At 34.9% G+C, this 18,169-nt stretch overlaps 1 protein-coding gene across 2 annotated transcripts; it reads left to right on the forward strand.

Moving 5' to 3' along the window:
• Positions 1-13,351: 13,351 nt before the first annotated feature.
• Positions 13,352-17,511, forward strand: LOC111915731 (uncharacterized). 2 transcript variants are annotated; one of them, XM_023911370.3, is made up of 14 exons: positions 13,352-13,591; positions 14,225-14,315; positions 14,469-14,553; positions 14,775-14,859; positions 14,984-15,053; positions 15,279-15,348; positions 15,453-15,501; positions 15,584-15,830; positions 16,073-16,278; positions 16,367-16,441; positions 16,686-16,755; positions 16,883-16,963; positions 17,048-17,127; positions 17,215-17,511. In XM_023911370.3, the coding sequence occupies exons 1-14, from the start codon at positions 13,476-13,478 to the stop codon at positions 17,291-17,293; spliced, it is 1,404 nt and encodes a 467-aa protein (XP_023767138.1). In that variant the 5' UTR covers positions 13,352-13,475; the 3' UTR covers positions 17,294-17,511. The 2 variants fall into 2 exon arrangements, with proteins under 2 accessions (XP_023767138.1, XP_023767139.1); XM_023911371.3 differs by having other exon boundaries at positions 13,353-13,591; positions 15,456-15,501.
• The last annotated feature ends 658 nt before the right edge of the window (positions 17,512-18,169 follow it).

Consider the following 18,169-nt stretch of genomic DNA (forward strand, 5'->3'; position numbering starts at 1 on the left):
GAGATACCTAGATGAGCTTGAGAGGAGTCTTCCAGATATAGAGTATTTGTGAATTAGAATCCTAAGAGGAGAACTTCGGGTAACTACGGCCCTGGTGTGGCAGGTAGTCTTGGGCCCGTACTACTAGAAGCACCAGATCTACAGGCAGCCTAAGTATAAATCCATAGGGTGCTAGGAGTGTAACGTCCGTAGATCCGGGCTAGTCAATTTAGAGGCAGAAAGTGTCGAAAATGACTTTTCGGCAAAATATTATTTATAATAAATAGTCTTAACCAAGTTGTATAATATGTCTCAAGGTTTCCGTACATATCAAGAACGCCAAAATCCGAGTTATAACGAATAAGTTATGACTCGTCGAAGTTTCGAGACGAAACCGGCACGGCACCAGGAAGCGTAAATAGTGAATTTACGATAGAGTGAGATTTAGCCTTAGCGAACTAAATGAAAGTCGTAGAATATGTTAAACCGAGAAAATCCATAAAAAGAACTCCCAAATCTGACTTCGTATGAAGAAGTTATGATTTTTCTAAGATTCGACTTAGCAGTGTACAGCCCAAAACTCGAATTTTAGTTCGTGTGGTTTTTGGCTTACGCGACCTAAATGAGATTTGAAGATATCATTAATAGGAACTCAACGGTAAAAAGATAGACGAAAACGGAGTCTGTATGAAGGAGTTACGAATTCTTTGCGGTCATTTAGCAGTCTAATCTCCTCCTACTGTTAAATTTAAGATCGGTCAAGAATTAGCTGATGGAGTCTAAATGAAAGTTTTAGATCTTGATTTTACCTATGTGTGGATATAAATAACGTCGAAAATGGAGCTCGTATGCGAGAGTTATGATTTTTCTAATTCAGGAGGCTGATACGCGATATTGGGTGACGTGGCGCGATCACAGCCATTGCTTTCTTCCAAGGAAAGCCATCAGATGATGACACGTGGCACCAACTCGTCGAGTCCATCAGGAATTCAGCCTATAAATAGAGGTGCCGGGTTCCCTCATTCTTCACACCTTCCCAAACTATTCTTTCTCTCTCTAGACTCTTTCTCTAGCCCCCTAACCCCACTAAAAGCCTAGGTAAACCCCCTAGCACCCGAAGGAAGCCCCGAGGCTCCCGAAGCCCCGAGAAAAGAGCCTTTCGGCTCGGGAACGCTGCTCCAGCAAAGCCCGGTTTTCTTTAAAATCTGTTGTAAGTGAGCTACGCTTACGCAATTTTTAATATAGCTTCCAAATAATTATAGTAATGTTATTAATCCTTAAAATAATTATTTAGGCTATTATTATGAGTTATATTGAGTGTTATTTAACGCTTATATAATAATAATAATAGTCAGACTATTAATTTGTCGCGGTTATCGTTAGACTAAACCCTAGTGGTATTGATACTAGGTTTTATCAAAGGAAATTGTTTTGAGAGTATCGAAGCGCTGTCCGAGTGCTGAGTCACCACCTTTCAAGTGAGTGCATAGTTACTTTCATCTTACACATAGATATGAAGTATTTTACATAAATTACGTGCTATGTGTGCATATTATCTGAATACTTGTTGTCTATGCGGGATGAATGATTTTATACATGTTTTAAATGATTTAAACTGTATATTTATTTTATATATACAAATATGTTGGGATAAAACATGGGTAGATGAAATAGTTGGTGTGTGATGAAATAAAATAATGAGAGATAGGTAATGATAATTAAGTGAGAATAGATAGGTGATGATGAATCGGTGATGTAGGATACTACAACCTTGTCCAACAATTTGGAGATGTAGTCATCTACCAAAGTATAGATGGCGACCACGGACTATTATAGACAACCTCGTGGAAACACCAGCAAGCTCATAACCTGTAGGTGATGAATTACGAGTTCAGGCGATGTTGTAACTACGTATTCATGCGATGATACTCTAACCCCCTTACTATGAATTACGAGTTTAGGCGATGTTGTAACTACGTATTCATGCGATGATACTCTAACCCCCTTACTATGAATTACGAGTTCAGGTGATGTTGTAACTACGTATTCATGCAATGATACCCTAACCCTTGGTGGGCACGTATTGAGGGAGTAATCCCTGAATCAATACTGTCTAGGCGATGTAGGCGATGATCCTTAGGGAAAGTCCTTAGGAACAAACATAAAAGGAGATGCGATGTAAGGAAATGAGAGGTAAAATATGATGTAGGAGACGACCCTTAGGATAAATCCTTAGGGAGGATACTTAGGAATAAAGAAGATAATGGGGATGGGTAATTGGGTTAATTGTTTGATGATTGAACATAATAATTATATTATTGTGGGTTGAAAACCCTATGTACTCACCAGGTTTCCCAACCTGACCACTCAGTTTATTTATATCACAGGTGTTGATATGAAGTCACGTTACACTGAGAGATTAAGGAGATCTAGATCACTAGTGATAATGAATGTAAGTTCTGTTTATGCTTATGTTTATGTATTGACGATGACATCCCAAATGTTTTAAAATGAATAAAAATACATTTATTTAGAAATGCTTTGATAACGTATTTATTATGTTTTACTGGGAATAAATTCCGCAACATTTTTATGAAAAGAAGTACTATGATTTTTACAAAGCATAAACAAAATCGGTCTTTTCTGGCCGTGAAAATGGGAATGTCACAAGGAGTAAGTGGTCGAGTGTGAGTATACTCAAGCAAGTCTCTGATGATTTTGTGTTGTGTTTCAGAGACATCATGGTAGCTTCACGCCACACCCCAAAGAGCAGTGGAGTTAGCGATGACAAGATTCGCAGAATGATTCATGATGAGGTGCCCACAGCTATTCGGGCGGATATTTCAGAGATGTTTGGGTCAATCAAGACCACTCTGATCGAGATGTTTGATGAGCGATATGTTGTTGTTTTGGAGGTGGCGGCTTCTGCAGCCACCGCAACTGTCGTTGCTGCCAGGCCGCAGGGGGGTGACTCGTTGTTGTATCGGGAGTATAACAACACAAAGCCACTAGAGTTTGATGGGACTCAGGATCTGATTTCTGCGATGAGATGGATCTCTGACATCGAAGAACCGCAAGAGAGAGCGTGTGGTTGGGCAGGCGCCTGAGTTCGTGGCGGATAGTCGTGTGCTTATGACCTTCCACGGGCGGATTTGGGTGCCCTATACAGGTGGAGCCCGTCGTATTCTGATGGTGGAGGCGCACAGATCGAGATTCTCGATCCACCCAGGGGCCACTAAGATGTATTTGGACCTGAAGAGAGATTATTGGTGGCCCTGTATGAAGAGGGACGTAGCATGGGTTGTAGAGAGGTGTTTGACCTGTCGTTGGGTTAAGGTGGAGCACTAGTGACCGCATGGTCCATTGCAGCCTCTAGAGATTCCCCAGTGGAAGTGGGAACAGATTTCTATGGACTTTATCACCAAGTTACCGAGAACTGCGCGTGGGGTTGACGCGATTTGGGTGATTGTAGACTGGTTGACGAAGAGTGCTCACTTCCTTGCTATTAGTAAGGGTTCTTCTGCGGAGAGACCGGCCGAGATTTATGTGAGGGAGGTGGTAGCTCGGCATGGAGTGCCGATCTCGATAGTTTCAGATCGACATGTGCACTTTACTTCTAGGTTCTGGAAGAAATTTCATGAGGAGTTCGGTACATGGTTGCACTTCAGCACCGTATACCATCCGCAGACAAACAGACAGAGCGAGCGGACGATTCAGACGCTTGAAGACATTTTGCGAGCATGTGTGATGGACTTCGGAGGAAGTTGGGACACTTATTTTCCCTTGGCTAAGTTTTCTTACAATAACAACCATCATTCGAGTATTGGCGTGCCTCCCTTTGAGCTTCTTTATGGGAGGAGGTGTCGGACTCCCATATGTTGGGGAGAGGTAGGAAAGCGAGTGATAGGTGGCATTGAGATAGTGTTGAAGGCGACTGAGTAAATTCAGCAAGTCAGACAGAGGTTACTGACGACCCAGAGACGCCAGAAGAGTTATGCAGACAGGCGGCGATCCGAGCTAGAGTTCCAGGTCGGGGATTTTGTACTCTTCAAGGTATCCCCATGGAAAGGGGTGATCTGATTCCAAAAGCAGGGCAAGTTGGGGCCCCGGTACATCGGTCCTTTTAGAGTGATCGCCAGAATGGGTAGGGTAGCTTACCAGTTGGAGCTACCAGCAGAGTTGAGTCAGATTCATAACACCTTCCACATGTCCCAGTTGAGGAAGTGTGTATCCAATGAGACGATAGTGGTACCCCTAGAGGACATTCAATTGGATGCGATCCTGAAATACATTGAGAGGCCGATCGTGATTTTAGATTGGAAGGTGAAGGTTCTGAGAAACAAAGAGGTTCCCCTGGTTCGAGTGCAGTGGCAACATCATAGAGGGTCCGAGTCGACTTGGGAGTCAGAGTCAGAAACGCGAGAGCAATATCCCGATATATTTTCGAAGCATGACTTCGAGGGCGAAGTCAGATCCTATTGGGGGAGAATTGTAACATCCCTAGATCAGGTATACCTCATAACCCTTGGTCTTTTGAGTAATTGGCAATTTTAGTCCCTTTATAAGAAAAGGTTGTGAATGAGTACGCGGGGCGTACACGAGTGTACGCTCAGCGTACTCATATGCGTGCATTTGACGCGGAAGCCACCTAGTACGCTGGGCGTACCAGAGGATACATTGGGCATACTGGGCTCAGAGTGAAAACCCTAATTTAGGGTGAGACTCCTATTTAAAGGATATGATGGCCTCATTCCTGGCCACCATTCTCAGTCACCAACCCTCCTAAACCCTAGTTTTCGTTCTTAGAGCTTGTGAATGCATTAGAGAGCCTTAGGAGCATTCTTGAGTTTCTTTGGAGTGAAGAAGGAGTCTTGAAGATGAAGGAATGGGATTGCAGGCCTTGGATACGAGCTTATCTTAGTGTGGAGCTTCATTTTGAGGTATAAAGCTCAGAGCTTTCTCTCTCTTTTGGTTTTTGCATCTTAGTAGAGTATTCTAGGGTTTTGTCCCAAAAGTTGGAGACTTTACGTGATATTTTACTCCAGAGACCATGATCCACCCCCTTTGAGTATATTCAATGGTGTAGAGTCATAAAAATCCTATCTTAGACGTTGGGATCAAGCCATGCATGAGATATGTGCTTTTTGTCATAAGAGGGTGAGTGTGTTGTGCGTTTGGGACCTATCCAGCCATGAAAAGGCTTAAAGTCCCTAGCTTTATAGTTTAGGAGCTATTAGAGAGTCTAGATATGAGATATGAGCCAAGGTCTTAACTGTTTAAGACCAAACAAGTGAGAAGGGTGAAACTGGAGTGTACGTCGGGCATAATTCCAGTACGCGTAGCGTAGGGGTCGCGCATCCCCGATATCTGCATGGCAGCCGAGTACGCCCAGCGTAAGGAGCTGGTACGCGCGGCGTACTCCCTGCCGTTGAATTTTGTTGACTTTTAGGGTTTGGGTCAAATTCTGGACATGTAGGGCCATGAGGGGTAAAATGGTCTTTTGCCCTTCTGTGAGATAATGTAGCCTCTTAAGATCCATGATTAATTAGGGATAGTTGTTGTTTGTGTTAGGCGGAGGCTAGACCGATGGTTTGAGTTCGCGTTTTACTAACTTCTTGCAAGGTGAGTCTTCTCACTATACTTTCCTTGAGTGGTACCTTGTGTGATTGAGCTGCTTATTGTGATTATTTGTGTATTTGATATTATACATTATGTCTTTGTGATTTATGTTGAGTATTGTTATTATGAGCTTACTGAGTTGGGACCGGAGGGTCCCACTGAGACACATTGACCAGAGGGTCTTATCGAGTTATAGCCTAGAGTGGCTAATAAGTTGTATGTGGTATTTTGGTGGAGATATGTCTTGAAGGATCCTAGTTTATGTGATAAACAACTTTGATAAATAAATTGTATTAATGTTGATACTTGAGATTTTCGGGAAATGTGACATGTGATTTTTATGTTTAAAAATGAAAATTTTGGTTTGAAAATTTTTGGTGTTACATGTACACACACGTTTACCCACGCTACGCGACGTGTGCGAATAATTTGTTACGGCGATTATCTTCGTTCGGAAACATATTATATTTCAAAGAACATAAGTTAGTGCTTTTGGTTACTATTTCTAGTTTTAAATTATAAGGTATGTTGCTCGAATAGGTTAAAAGTGAGAGTATGTTGTTATTTTCATTGAGATAAAGAAAGTTGTGACTTAAAAATAAAAGTAAAGTAAACCTACCAAACAATATTCAAAACTCTCAACCTACACAAGCAAACATAATATGAACATTAAGAACCTTTTTGTCACCATTTATAACAAAAAAAAAATTATCTAATAAAGACATTCACATATCTGTTTCAATAAGTCTTAAAGAAATAAGTAAAGATTTCACACACAAAAAAAAGCCAATTAAAAGGCATCACATTGGTCTTCCTATGGAAGCCTATTACAACTCCATGCATACAAAGTCCATAGAATAAAAAGTATGTTATTGATTATATCATGTTTCTATAATCCATGAATTAAATGAAAAGAAAAGAAAACACAAAATGATGGGGAACGCATCCGTAAAATTGCATCCATACAATTATACTACAAATAAAGAAATGGGGAGGTGTACATCCTCGATTTGTTCGATTAGAAGCTCAAAAATAAACAAAGTTTTTCAATCCATTTCCATTCATTTTTTAACTTTTATATTGGCGTAAAAAAGCCTTATTTTTTTCCATGTTTTGGTAGACACAATTTGCATATCATTTGTTTTATATAACAAAGAAAGATACTTGATTTGTCAGATCTTTAAACAATGCCTGAAAGACACAATTCCCATTATCTTTTCTATAGACCTAAAAAATTACCAACCAATTCACTGAAAACCTTAAGTATCAAAACTACCATCATTTTAAACCCAAGGGCAAATTGTCTTGCATTTTCAAGTTTCCTCATATCGACTACGACATCGCCGGATCCTACAGAAAAGATGATAATACCTTAAAAATGGTAGAAAATAGCATAATAACAACATACATACATTTCCTAACCCATAATAGCATCATACTTCCATTTCTTGACACATAATAGCAACATACTTTCCGACTATGTTTCAATAAGTTTCCTTTAACTTTCTTACTATAACATTCTACTTGTAACTGTTTCTTTTTTTAAAATTTTACAATAAATATGTAACGCCTATGTTTCTGGGCTTGCCATTTTTAGCAATGTAATAGTCTAGGTTAACATTTGTAACCTGTTTTGAAATAATAAGAATGTATTATTTGAGTATTATGTGTTTTGTGCTTAATTGCTTAATTATGTGGTTTGATTAATTAAGAATAAAAATAAGCGTCAAAATTTAAGTGTACAATAAACTTAATATCTTTGGTTAATGTTGTAGTAGTTGAAACGAGGTTTCCGAATATATATAGAACGCTCAAATCTGACTTCGTATGAGGAAGTTATGATTTATCGAAGTTTCGACTTAGCGGTATGCAGCCTGAAATACTCGATTTGAGATCGAGCGGTTTTTAGCCGAAACAATCTAAATGATGATCGAAGATCTCATTGTTGGTATCGAAGCGATGAAAAGTTAGGCGAGAACGGACGTCAAACGAAGAAGTTATGAGTTTATAACGAAAGTTTCTGTCCCGGCCTATTATTAATTAATAATAAAAATAAAGTCAAAATTAGCCGACGAAGTCTAAGCGAAAGTTGTAGAGCGTAGTCCCACCTTTCCGTGGATATAAAGAACGTCGAAAACAGAGTTCGTATGAAGAAGATATGAATTTCCGAAGTTTGATAAATAATTTGTATTTATTTTTAATTGAAAAATCCGGCATTATCCGAAGGGGAGTCAGCGGTCCGATCCGACGTACGCCCCGCGTACGCGAGTACGCCCCGCGTACTCCGAAGAGTGTCGACACTTCGGATGACGCATACAGTGACGACTTCGGAGGCCAGTACGCCCCGCGTACGCCTGTACGCCCCGCGTACTCTGAGGCTCCAGCCTCCTATAAATAGGATGCGAGGACAGCCGGCTATTTTGCTAATTTCCTCTCTTCTCTCTCCCGTTTTGCATCGTTTTGCGTGCCAAAAATACCCCGAAGCCCGGTATTATTCTCGAGCCCCGAGGCAAGTCCCGAGATCCCGAAGATCCCGAGAAGTGCGGTTCCCGAGCCGAAGCTCTGCCCGTGAGAAGTTCGATTTTTGTGGAGATCTTCCAGATCTGCTGTGGATTACTACTTCTGCAAGTCGTAGTGTTGTCCGATCATCTTCTGATCAAGTGAGTGTATACTACCTTTCATAAACACGATAATAATATAAGTACGGTTTGAGTGTATTAAGTAAATTGTGGTTTATATGTGTGAGGGTGTAGTTACTTTCTTCTAACGAGTAACTATGAAGTATTTTATACGATATACTTGTTATGTGTATATTTTATGATTGTATGCGTGAATGGATATTCACTTTATTCTATCTCATAGATTTGAATTGTTTTCTATGGAATACGTGTTATGTGGTATGCCTTATCTGTTATATGGAATATATATTGAATGAAAATAATATACAGGTTTTAAACTATGTATGAAAATATATATTTTTATCTACTAATATGTTGGGTAGAACATGGGTAGATAGTTGGTGTGTAATAAACAGATGAGAGGCCTCGATGTTGTTGTTGTTGTTGATCTAGTTATTCAGCGGAGTATGGATAACGACCACGGACTCTTTCTAGACAGTCCAGTGGAACGCTAATAGGTTCATAACCTGTAGGTGTTGTGAACGATGTGTTCACCGGTGTACTCTATCCCCCTCATGGTTGCCTTTAGGATATCTATTGTTGAGGAAACCCCTTAGCAGTGATGTCCGTCCCGATGAAAATCCTAGATTAGGTCCCTTGAGATAGATGTTGTTTTAGGGACGTAAAGTGAGGATAACGGGAATGGGTAATCGGGATAGTGATTGGTTGGTGAAATTAAAAATAACTTATTTATTGTGGGTTGAAAACCCTATATGCTCACCAGGCTCCCAAGCCTGACCCACTCAGTTTTATTTGTATTACAGGAAGTAGCACAAGGGCATAAGATGGATGGATCATCTTGTTGTTTTGTTTACAAGTCTGTATATGTATATATTTGTTGAATGACTTGTAATGTTATCGTTTATGCTTTATGGTCTGTATCGGAACATGACATCCCGAGTTTTGATTATATAATGAAAATGCATCTCTTGATGAAATGTTTTGATAAATATTATTTTATCATGTTTTGTTTTTGGAACAAATTCCGCAACTCTTTCAAATCAAAAGGATTTACTCTGAAATTATTTAAAAGCATAAATAAAAATCGGTCTTTTCTGGCCGAGATTTTGGGGATGTCACAAAATATAAATAAATTGGCTCAGTGGAATGCCTTATTCCAGCCACTACTTTTCAGATCACATAACCATAACTTTAACTTGTTGCTTGGTTATTTCCAACTTGTCATCTTCATATACCTCTTACTAAATAGAATGAATGCATTTCGCATTTGGGTAACTTAGTTGGTTCAACTGTCATTCTTCTCATTGATGGCACCTAATCAGTAATCAATCAACAAAATTAGGAGAAATTGAAAAGAATAACAACATACTTTACTTTTGAATTTTGATTACGATAAATTTTATCCATAGCAACATCATGCTTTCTAAGTATAGTGCTTTAATAAGAAAATAAAAATAAAAAATAAAAAGTAAGAAATAAACGTAAGATGCCATATTACATTAGACACCAAAATGAAAGAATATTGTTATTTCTTGCATTTGGCCCCTAATTGGGTTAAATGCAAGAAAACGTAAGGTACTTTCATTTTGTTGTCTAATATAGCATAATATATTTTTCATGGGGAAGAATTGTAAAGCAAAATTTTGACAAAAAAAACCCCATAAAATGAAATAAAAAAAATAAATTTGTTTATTAATTATTACATCATTTTGCACACAATTACAAAGTGACCCGAGAAGCCCATCTCGATGAAACCCCAACTTAATCAGTTTGTTAAGAATATCACCAAAACGATATATTTAGAATCATTAGTGATTTTCATTATAAATAAAGGGTAAAATTGGAATTGTACCTATTTTGCATGGTGGATAGAAAACTTCACTAAACCATATCTCTATTGAAAAACTGGATTTAATAAGGGTGTAGAAATTAAGTTTATGTCAAATTGGGGTAATTCACTATTAACATAGTTAATACATTTAATGATAGCTTTCATATTCTATTATAATTAACAAAATATATCAAAATCAAGAAGTATATTTAAGCTAGTAACAATAAAATGCTTATAAAAAATCGATCAAAATCAAAAGTTAAAAGGCTAACAAAATTACTTGTATAGCTTTCAATTTCCTGCTAAAAATACAAATAATACCAAATTCGCATATAAGGATGCACTTAAGAACAAAACCAATATTAGGTTAAATTTTAGAAATTTATGGTAAAAATAGTTAACTTTAACAAAGTTAATGACATGACAACTTACACAAAACATTTTGCATAATGAAAAAGAGACAAAAATCAAAATCAGGTAATATATATTAGAATAGTAAAACTTATCATCGTGTTAGGGATATACCATCGTTGTTGAGAATAAAAGTAGAATAATAAAACCTTTAGCATATAACATTTACTACAAATATTCTAGGCCAATCCTATAACATATTGCAAGCTGGAAAAAAAAATCATGTCAGTAACATATACAAATAGTTAAGGGATGGTGTAGATAACATCATAACACAATTGTTTCTTAAACCTTTGGCTTGTTTATACATAGAAATAGAGACATTGAAGAAAATTGAAGATTATTGACAAAAACTGACTTCCAACCATGAATTCTCATTTGTCTTCATCTGATGGGTTCCTTATTTCAAGGTTTTTCAGAGTGTTGCTTGTAACATGTTTGTGCCAAAGGGAATAAAAGTTCATAAATTCAGATAAGAACATGTATGAAGTTGGAGTTTTCTTTATTGGTATCCAAATGCATCTTCAAGGATTAATCTGTTAAGGGAATAGGAAATGAATACTTATAAAGATTAAAAAAATAAAGATTTATGAAATTTAAGTTGAGAAAATCATGTCAAATACAAACCTGGTAAGTAAAAAAAATTAAGGAATACAAATAAGTCACATCCACCTGAGAACAACAAATGTTGTACCAATTTCACAAAATCAAGTTGCAAATACCCACCTACTTAGATTCAAACCACAGCTACATAGGATTTAAAAATCAAACAAAAAATTATCAGAACCAACAAAATGGTTTGTTGGTGGCAGCACTACAATCAAACAAATGATAAATTAACATTTAGTATGTAAGATTTACTTTCTGGATATACATGAAAAGTAATGAACCAAAACTGATTTAGAGACCTCAATGGTGTGACTATGGTGTAGAACCGGATCTACAATCAAAAGCCTGTAAGAAGTTGATAAAAGATAGAAAGGGTTGAAGAGGAGAAGGAGGCAGCGATTTGAAAACAGATTATGAGGGCTTGAAAAGTAACAAAAATTAACCGTTTAGTTTGAGATCCGATTGGAAAAACCATAAGTAAAAAACCCTAGATTTGCTTTGTTTCCAATTTCTTTAGCCATGTTCTTGTCCAGAGACAGCAGATGCAGACATAAAGAGATCGTCGATTTGAGTTTTAGTGTCGGTGGTGGAAAATGATGGTCATAGTAGGCAGATAATGGCAGTGGTTGAGGAAGTCTATGAAAGTGGCGGTGAGTGGTGGCAGTGGAGTTTATTTTTAGGTAGTGTGTTCTAGGTTTCTTAGAGACCGTGTTCAGAGAGTCTGAAAGAGAAATAGAGTCGAAATGCTTTATAATGTCTAGCCTGTTAGAGTGACCGATTCAATTGGCTATAGGTTAGGTAGGATTTAGGAATACTTGGTCAACTTTTGACGTATTCAATCCTATCTTTTGATATTTTCCAGATGTTTGACCAAACTAAAATTCCTAATGCATAAAATGATTGTAAACAATACATAAGGGCTTGGACGACTTAATATTTAGCATTTGACTAAAAATGTTTTATAAAGTATAATATATATATATATATATATATATATATATATATATATATATATATATATATATATATATATAGGGTTAGGTTCATTTGAGACCACTTATATTTTGTGAGACCGTGAGACGCATTTGTTTATTTTTTTTTATTTTTTTTTTATTTTTTTTAGTTAATTCATGTTCCGAAAATAATATTTAAAAAAAGAATTTTTTGATTTTTCCATTTATTTTGCATTTTAAAATTATTTTTAGAATATGTACAGTGTAATATTCTATTTAGAATATTTCACGTATTTTTCAAAAAAAATAGAATTTTTTTTTTTATTTTTTTTTTTATTTTTTTTAGTTAATTCAAGTTCCGAAAATAATATTTAAAAAAAGAATTTTTAGATTTTTCCATTTATTTTGCATTTTAAAATTATTTTTTAGAATATGTCAGTGAAATATTCTATTTAGAATATTTCACGTATTTTTTTAAAAAAAAAACGGATTTTTTTTTATTTTTTTTATATTTTTTTTAATATTTTTTTTAGTTAATTCAAGTTCCGAAAATAACATTTAAAAAAAGAATTTTTGGATTTTTCCATTTATTTTGCATTTTAAAATTATTTTTAGATTTGGTCTCACGGTCTCACAAAATTAGAATGGTCTCAAATGAACCGGAACCTATATATATATATATATATATATATATATATATATATATATATATATATATATATATATATATATATATATATATATATATATATATATATATATATATATATATATATATATATATATATATATAGGTACCATGTTATAATGATATTTAATTAACACTTTATATCAATACTATTGATCAAACATATTAGTTATCAAATTTGTTGGTTCCATTGGTCACATATTACTTAATTTTCTGTTAGTATGATTTTGTCGACCCTACTTCTCTCCGTTCATTGCAATCTTACTTTATTTTTTAGTTTATTTTTATGTCTTGTTTTTGTTAGAAAATGAAAATGTGACGGTCCTAGAAAATTTAATTTTTTTTATTATTAATGAAGTTAATATATGAATGTGAATTTTTATATGAAAAAATTATGCCCCCTTGTTTTCTCGATCCTTACAAATACACCAAAATAAATACGAAATGCTTTTGCAAGGATTTTGACTAAAACCGTGCAAAAATGGCTATTTAAATCAAATTATTAATTTTTAACTAAATTAAGTAACATTTGTTTTTTTCTCCAAAGTTAGCGGCATTTAAAAAATAAATAATAATAATAATAATAATAATAATCCATTTTTGTTTCTTCATTAAACCTAACTTAAAATCTCAAAGTCCTTATTACAAGAAATTTCTAGGGTTCCTGCATCTCAATCATCATCTTTATCCATTATCCCGGAGAAAAAGCATTAATTCTAGAGTTTGCAGGCTTGTAAGAAAGAAAAATGAGCTGGCGAAGAGTAGCAAAGTCCCTACAGGCTTTCTCTGCTCATACTTTACTCTTCTGCTTTACCCTCTTGCTCGTTCTCAAACTGGATCACCCTATCTTCTCCTCTTGGTGGTCAGTTTTACTTTTCATTTGCTTTAATTTCGATTACTTCAAAAATTATTATATGGATACAGTCCTACTGCATGTTTTTAGGTTTTCTGTTCATGATTTTTATTTTATGAAGTCAAAACATATTTTTTTTGGGGGGTGTCAAGTTACACCATGTTTTGAGGGGAGGGGGGAGCGAAGTTATACTTTGACTTTCGATGTCTTACAAGTTACTTTAAGATTTCGAAATTGACATGTAGTAAAAATTGTGAGAGATAATTTTGTGACAATATCACCATTGTAGTAATAACTGCAAACAGAATAAACATGGTGTTAACTCTACTACAAATTCTTTTTGATTTTACATTTGTAAAGTTGTAGATTTGACATAAAACAGAAGTATGGCTCTTTTTGTGGAACGGAAGGAGTATCTTCTTTCCAATGGTTTATAAAGTTTGAAACAGGGAACTGATTCTTGAGTAGATGATCTTTCCAATCTTTTTATCAAGTCTACATCAATTGAATGTAGTCGATATAATCAACAAAAGTGTTTGATTCTTGTCATATAATGGGGACTTTTTCAAACAGGGATATGTTAACATGCCACATGTGATGTTACCATTTATTTTACAACATTTTTTTTTTAAAATTATGCAGGGTTGTCTTTTTCCCACTTTTCATATTTCATGTAGTTGTTGCCAGAGGAAGATTCTCTTTACCTACACCTTCAGCTCCCCATGATCGTCATGTATGAATTATGATCTTCTTTTCTACTTTTTGTTGTATTTTTTAAATTTATATAATATAATTAATAGACTTGTTTTGTTTGGTGTATAATATATTAGAATATAGACCAGTTTTTACAATATGCATTATGCAATCCTACTCTCTGTTTATGCAGTGGGCACCATGTCATGCAATTGTTGGCATGCCTTTGCTTGTTGCATTTGAACTGCTTCTTTGTGTCTTTCTGGAGAGTGTATATGGTACTCAAACATATTTACTTCATTTGCATATGCTTTTGAGCTTTGTGAATCTACATTATCTGATATCTAAATTCTCATCTAATGAAACTCTCATTGTTATTGAAAAAAAGGTTTGGACTTTGAAGTTTATGATAAACAAATGGTGTCTTTCATCCTTTGTTTATATTATATATGTTGTTTAAGGTTCTTAGAGGTTGTTGATTTTTTTTTTTTTTTTGTAGTTATGAAAGTTCCTGCTGTTGACTTGAAGATGGTCTTTCTTCCCTTGTTGGCATTTGAAATAGCAATTCTTATCGATAACATCAGGTGCTTTTCTTTTTTGGATTTTTTTGGTGATTATCTACAATTCTTGATGTCCTTTTAGTGCACAAAATGGATTTATTTGTTTGAATTAATCTTATATTTAACTCCCAAAATCTTTTATGTACAGAATGTGCAAAGCTTTACTACCAGGTGATGAGGAAAATTTGAGTGATGATGCAATATGGGAGACTCTTCCTGTAAGTTTATTTTCTATGATAATTACAAAAATAATTATCTAATTTATTTTTCAAAATGTCCATTGTTTGTCCTGTTTAAAAACAATATTATCAAAATAATAATCTAAGCAACAAGAAAACATCAACTATGCATTGTTGTTATGATGAAATTCTACATGAATCTTGCTTAAATTGATTACAAAACTACTACTAAATATCCCATTCGATTTTTATATTTTTTTTCAGCATTTTTGGGTTTCTATCTCCATGATCTTCTTCATTGCTGCTACCTTATTCACCCTTCTGAAGCTATGTGGTAATATTCCACTCAAATTACTATCTTTTATATAATTTGTTTTATCATTGATGTTAAAAGAAGAAAATGAGACATCATATCTGTTTCTAATTACTTCAATTTAGCAGGTGATATAGGCGCTTTAGGTTGGTGGGACTTGTTCATAAATTTTGGGTATTTTCCCCTTCATGTACACAAAAATTCCATTTTTTTTTCTTTTTTAAATTTCTAACTTTTTGCAGTTTGTGGTATACAGTATTGCAGAGTGCTTTGCATTTCTTGTTTGCACAAAGTGGTCTAATCCTGCGATTCACAGAGATTCCCAAACACCTGAAGCCACTTATCCATCGACATCTGTCAGATATCTGAACTGGAATAATGGCTTACTGGTTTCCTCAGATGGTATTTCTGAAGATAGAATGTGTGGTCTGCAAGACATAGGTGGTCATATTACCAAAATACCCATCATTGTCTTTCAAATCCTGCTTTGTATGCACTTGGAGGTATATATATATATATATATATATATATATATATATATATATATATATATATATATATATATATATATCATCTTCTGTCCTCTTCTTAACCTTCATTTTTTACACACAACACAACTGGACAGACAACCTTTCCAAGGCTTTTTTCAATGATAAGCTTGAAAGGGCATTTACGTCTTTTTCACCCAATGCAGTAAAAAGTAATTTGAATTTACTACATATTAATTGGTCCTTTTGAGTTTCAGAGAAAACCTTTTGCTGCTGGTTTTATCCCTCTGTGGGTAGTCTTCTCTCCTTTACTTGTACTTCAAGGGACAGGAGTTTTTTTTTCAGCATCAAGATTGGTGGAGAAAATTGTCATTTTACTACGTGTGGGGTCCGGTACAGGAAGATATTTTATTTTTTCTGCTAGAGCACGTGACTGCTTTGGGTATTTGTACCATGGTTCTAGGTAAAAACCAAGTGAACATAAAAAGATTCAATAAAAAAATGTCCAAAAACCAAAACCTTAAATTAAATTACTCACCATGTTTTTTTAGGTTGCTTGGTTGGTGGTCTATTGATAAAGAAAGCCAAGAAGAACAGGCACGACTTTACCACGATGGAGCATCGGGGTAAGTCCTGTTCTTTTTTTTTTTTATTATTTAAAGATTAATGATTATTTGAAATATGTATATTACTCTATTGATTACTTTTACCTTTTTTAGTACATACATGGTCAGTGTACTTTTTAAAAAAAAAAAAAAAGTGTCATTAGGTATACTTTTTTATTTATGTGGGACAAATCAGAAAATATGTTGCTGTTTTATACCCTTTTTTATTTATTTAGTTGATGTTTTTGTTTTGTTATGTGTGAAGTTATAATACTTTTTGTGGATATTCACCTGAAGTAGTAAAGAAAATGCCCAAGAAGGATCTTGCTGAGGAGGTAAATAAGCACTGACATGAATAATTATTCTCTTTGTGTATCCAAATAAATTTTGTCATGAAAACATTTATACACATGAATATTTGTTGTTGTAATTCATGGTTAAAAAATTTAATTCTTTTTTTAGGTTTGGAGACTTCAGGCTGCACTTGGTGAGCAAACTGAAATCAAGAAAATCAGCCAGCAGGAATATGAAACACTTCAAAATGTATCAATTATAAATGTTTATCTCTTTTTTTGTTCTTTTAAGTAATTTTATGATATGATGATTAATTTGAACACATTGTGGCAGGAAAAAATTCTGTGTAGGGTTTGCTTTGAAAGAGAGATAAGCATAGTACTCCTCCCTTGTCGCCATTGGGTTCTTTGCAGGTACCCCTAGTGAGGATGAGGGCATTTTTGTCTTTTTGCACCTGTTATGTTATGTGTTTTGATTTCTTTTGACTTTTGTGTGTGCAGTGTGTGCTCTGAAAAGTGTAAAAAGTGCCCTATTTGTCGTGTTAATATTGAGGACCGATTACCTGTATGTGATGTATAGCTTTTAGTAGTTGTGAAGTTGCAAAGAAGAAACTGGAGTGGGGATGCTTTTTTTTTTTTCGCAAATTCCTTGTAACATTGTAGTGCATTTTGCATTATTTTGGTTGGCAAAATGTAAATGTAAAAAAAAAAATACAAATAGTTGTATAAAGTTATTACAACAGTGTATATGATACTGATTTTGATTTGTGTTTACAAGATTCTTCTGTATTTTTGGCTTTTTTCCTTGTAAATTCATTCTACGTTTAGTTTATTGGGATAGAGATATGCAAACTATATGAATACATACAAAAATACAAGCTCAAACAAAGGTCTTCCTAAAAGTTCTACGCGTACATAGTATGTACAATGCAAGCAAATACTATCAATAACGCACGGAGCAACCATTAGCCATAAGTTGAAGCATATACTAACAAATACAAGCGGACAGTAAGAAGGAACAAAGATCAGACTCACAACTAACATAAACAAAGGCTCACCTCAAGGACTAGAAGTACAAACAACGATTAAACCTAATGTCTACTCATATCCTAATCATATATCTCTGCCTTCCTTCTTGCAAAAACTCGACTCTTTCAAGTCAAACATCACACTATTTATCCACTTTTTTCGTGGGTGTCCTCCTCTCACCACCTACAATAATCGTCTCTGCCCTCATAAGTGTAGCCATTGGTTGTCTCATACGGACATATCTAAATCACCTCAATCTTCCTTCCCTAACTTTCCCGTTGATTGCCTAGTTCCTAGTGAGTTTTCGATAGTCGAGTTCGGAACTCAGTCCAACAGGTTCTACCAAACATACATAGTAGGAACCTAATCTTTGAGACCTTAATCTTCCTCTAATGATCCTTCTTAGTCGACCAACATTCAAATCCAT

Source organism: Lactuca sativa, chromosome 1, assembly GCF_002870075.4.
Source record: "Lactuca sativa cultivar Salinas chromosome 1, Lsat_Salinas_v11, whole genome shotgun sequence".
NCBI classification, from domain to species: domain Eukaryota; kingdom Viridiplantae; phylum Streptophyta; class Magnoliopsida; order Asterales; family Asteraceae; genus Lactuca; species Lactuca sativa.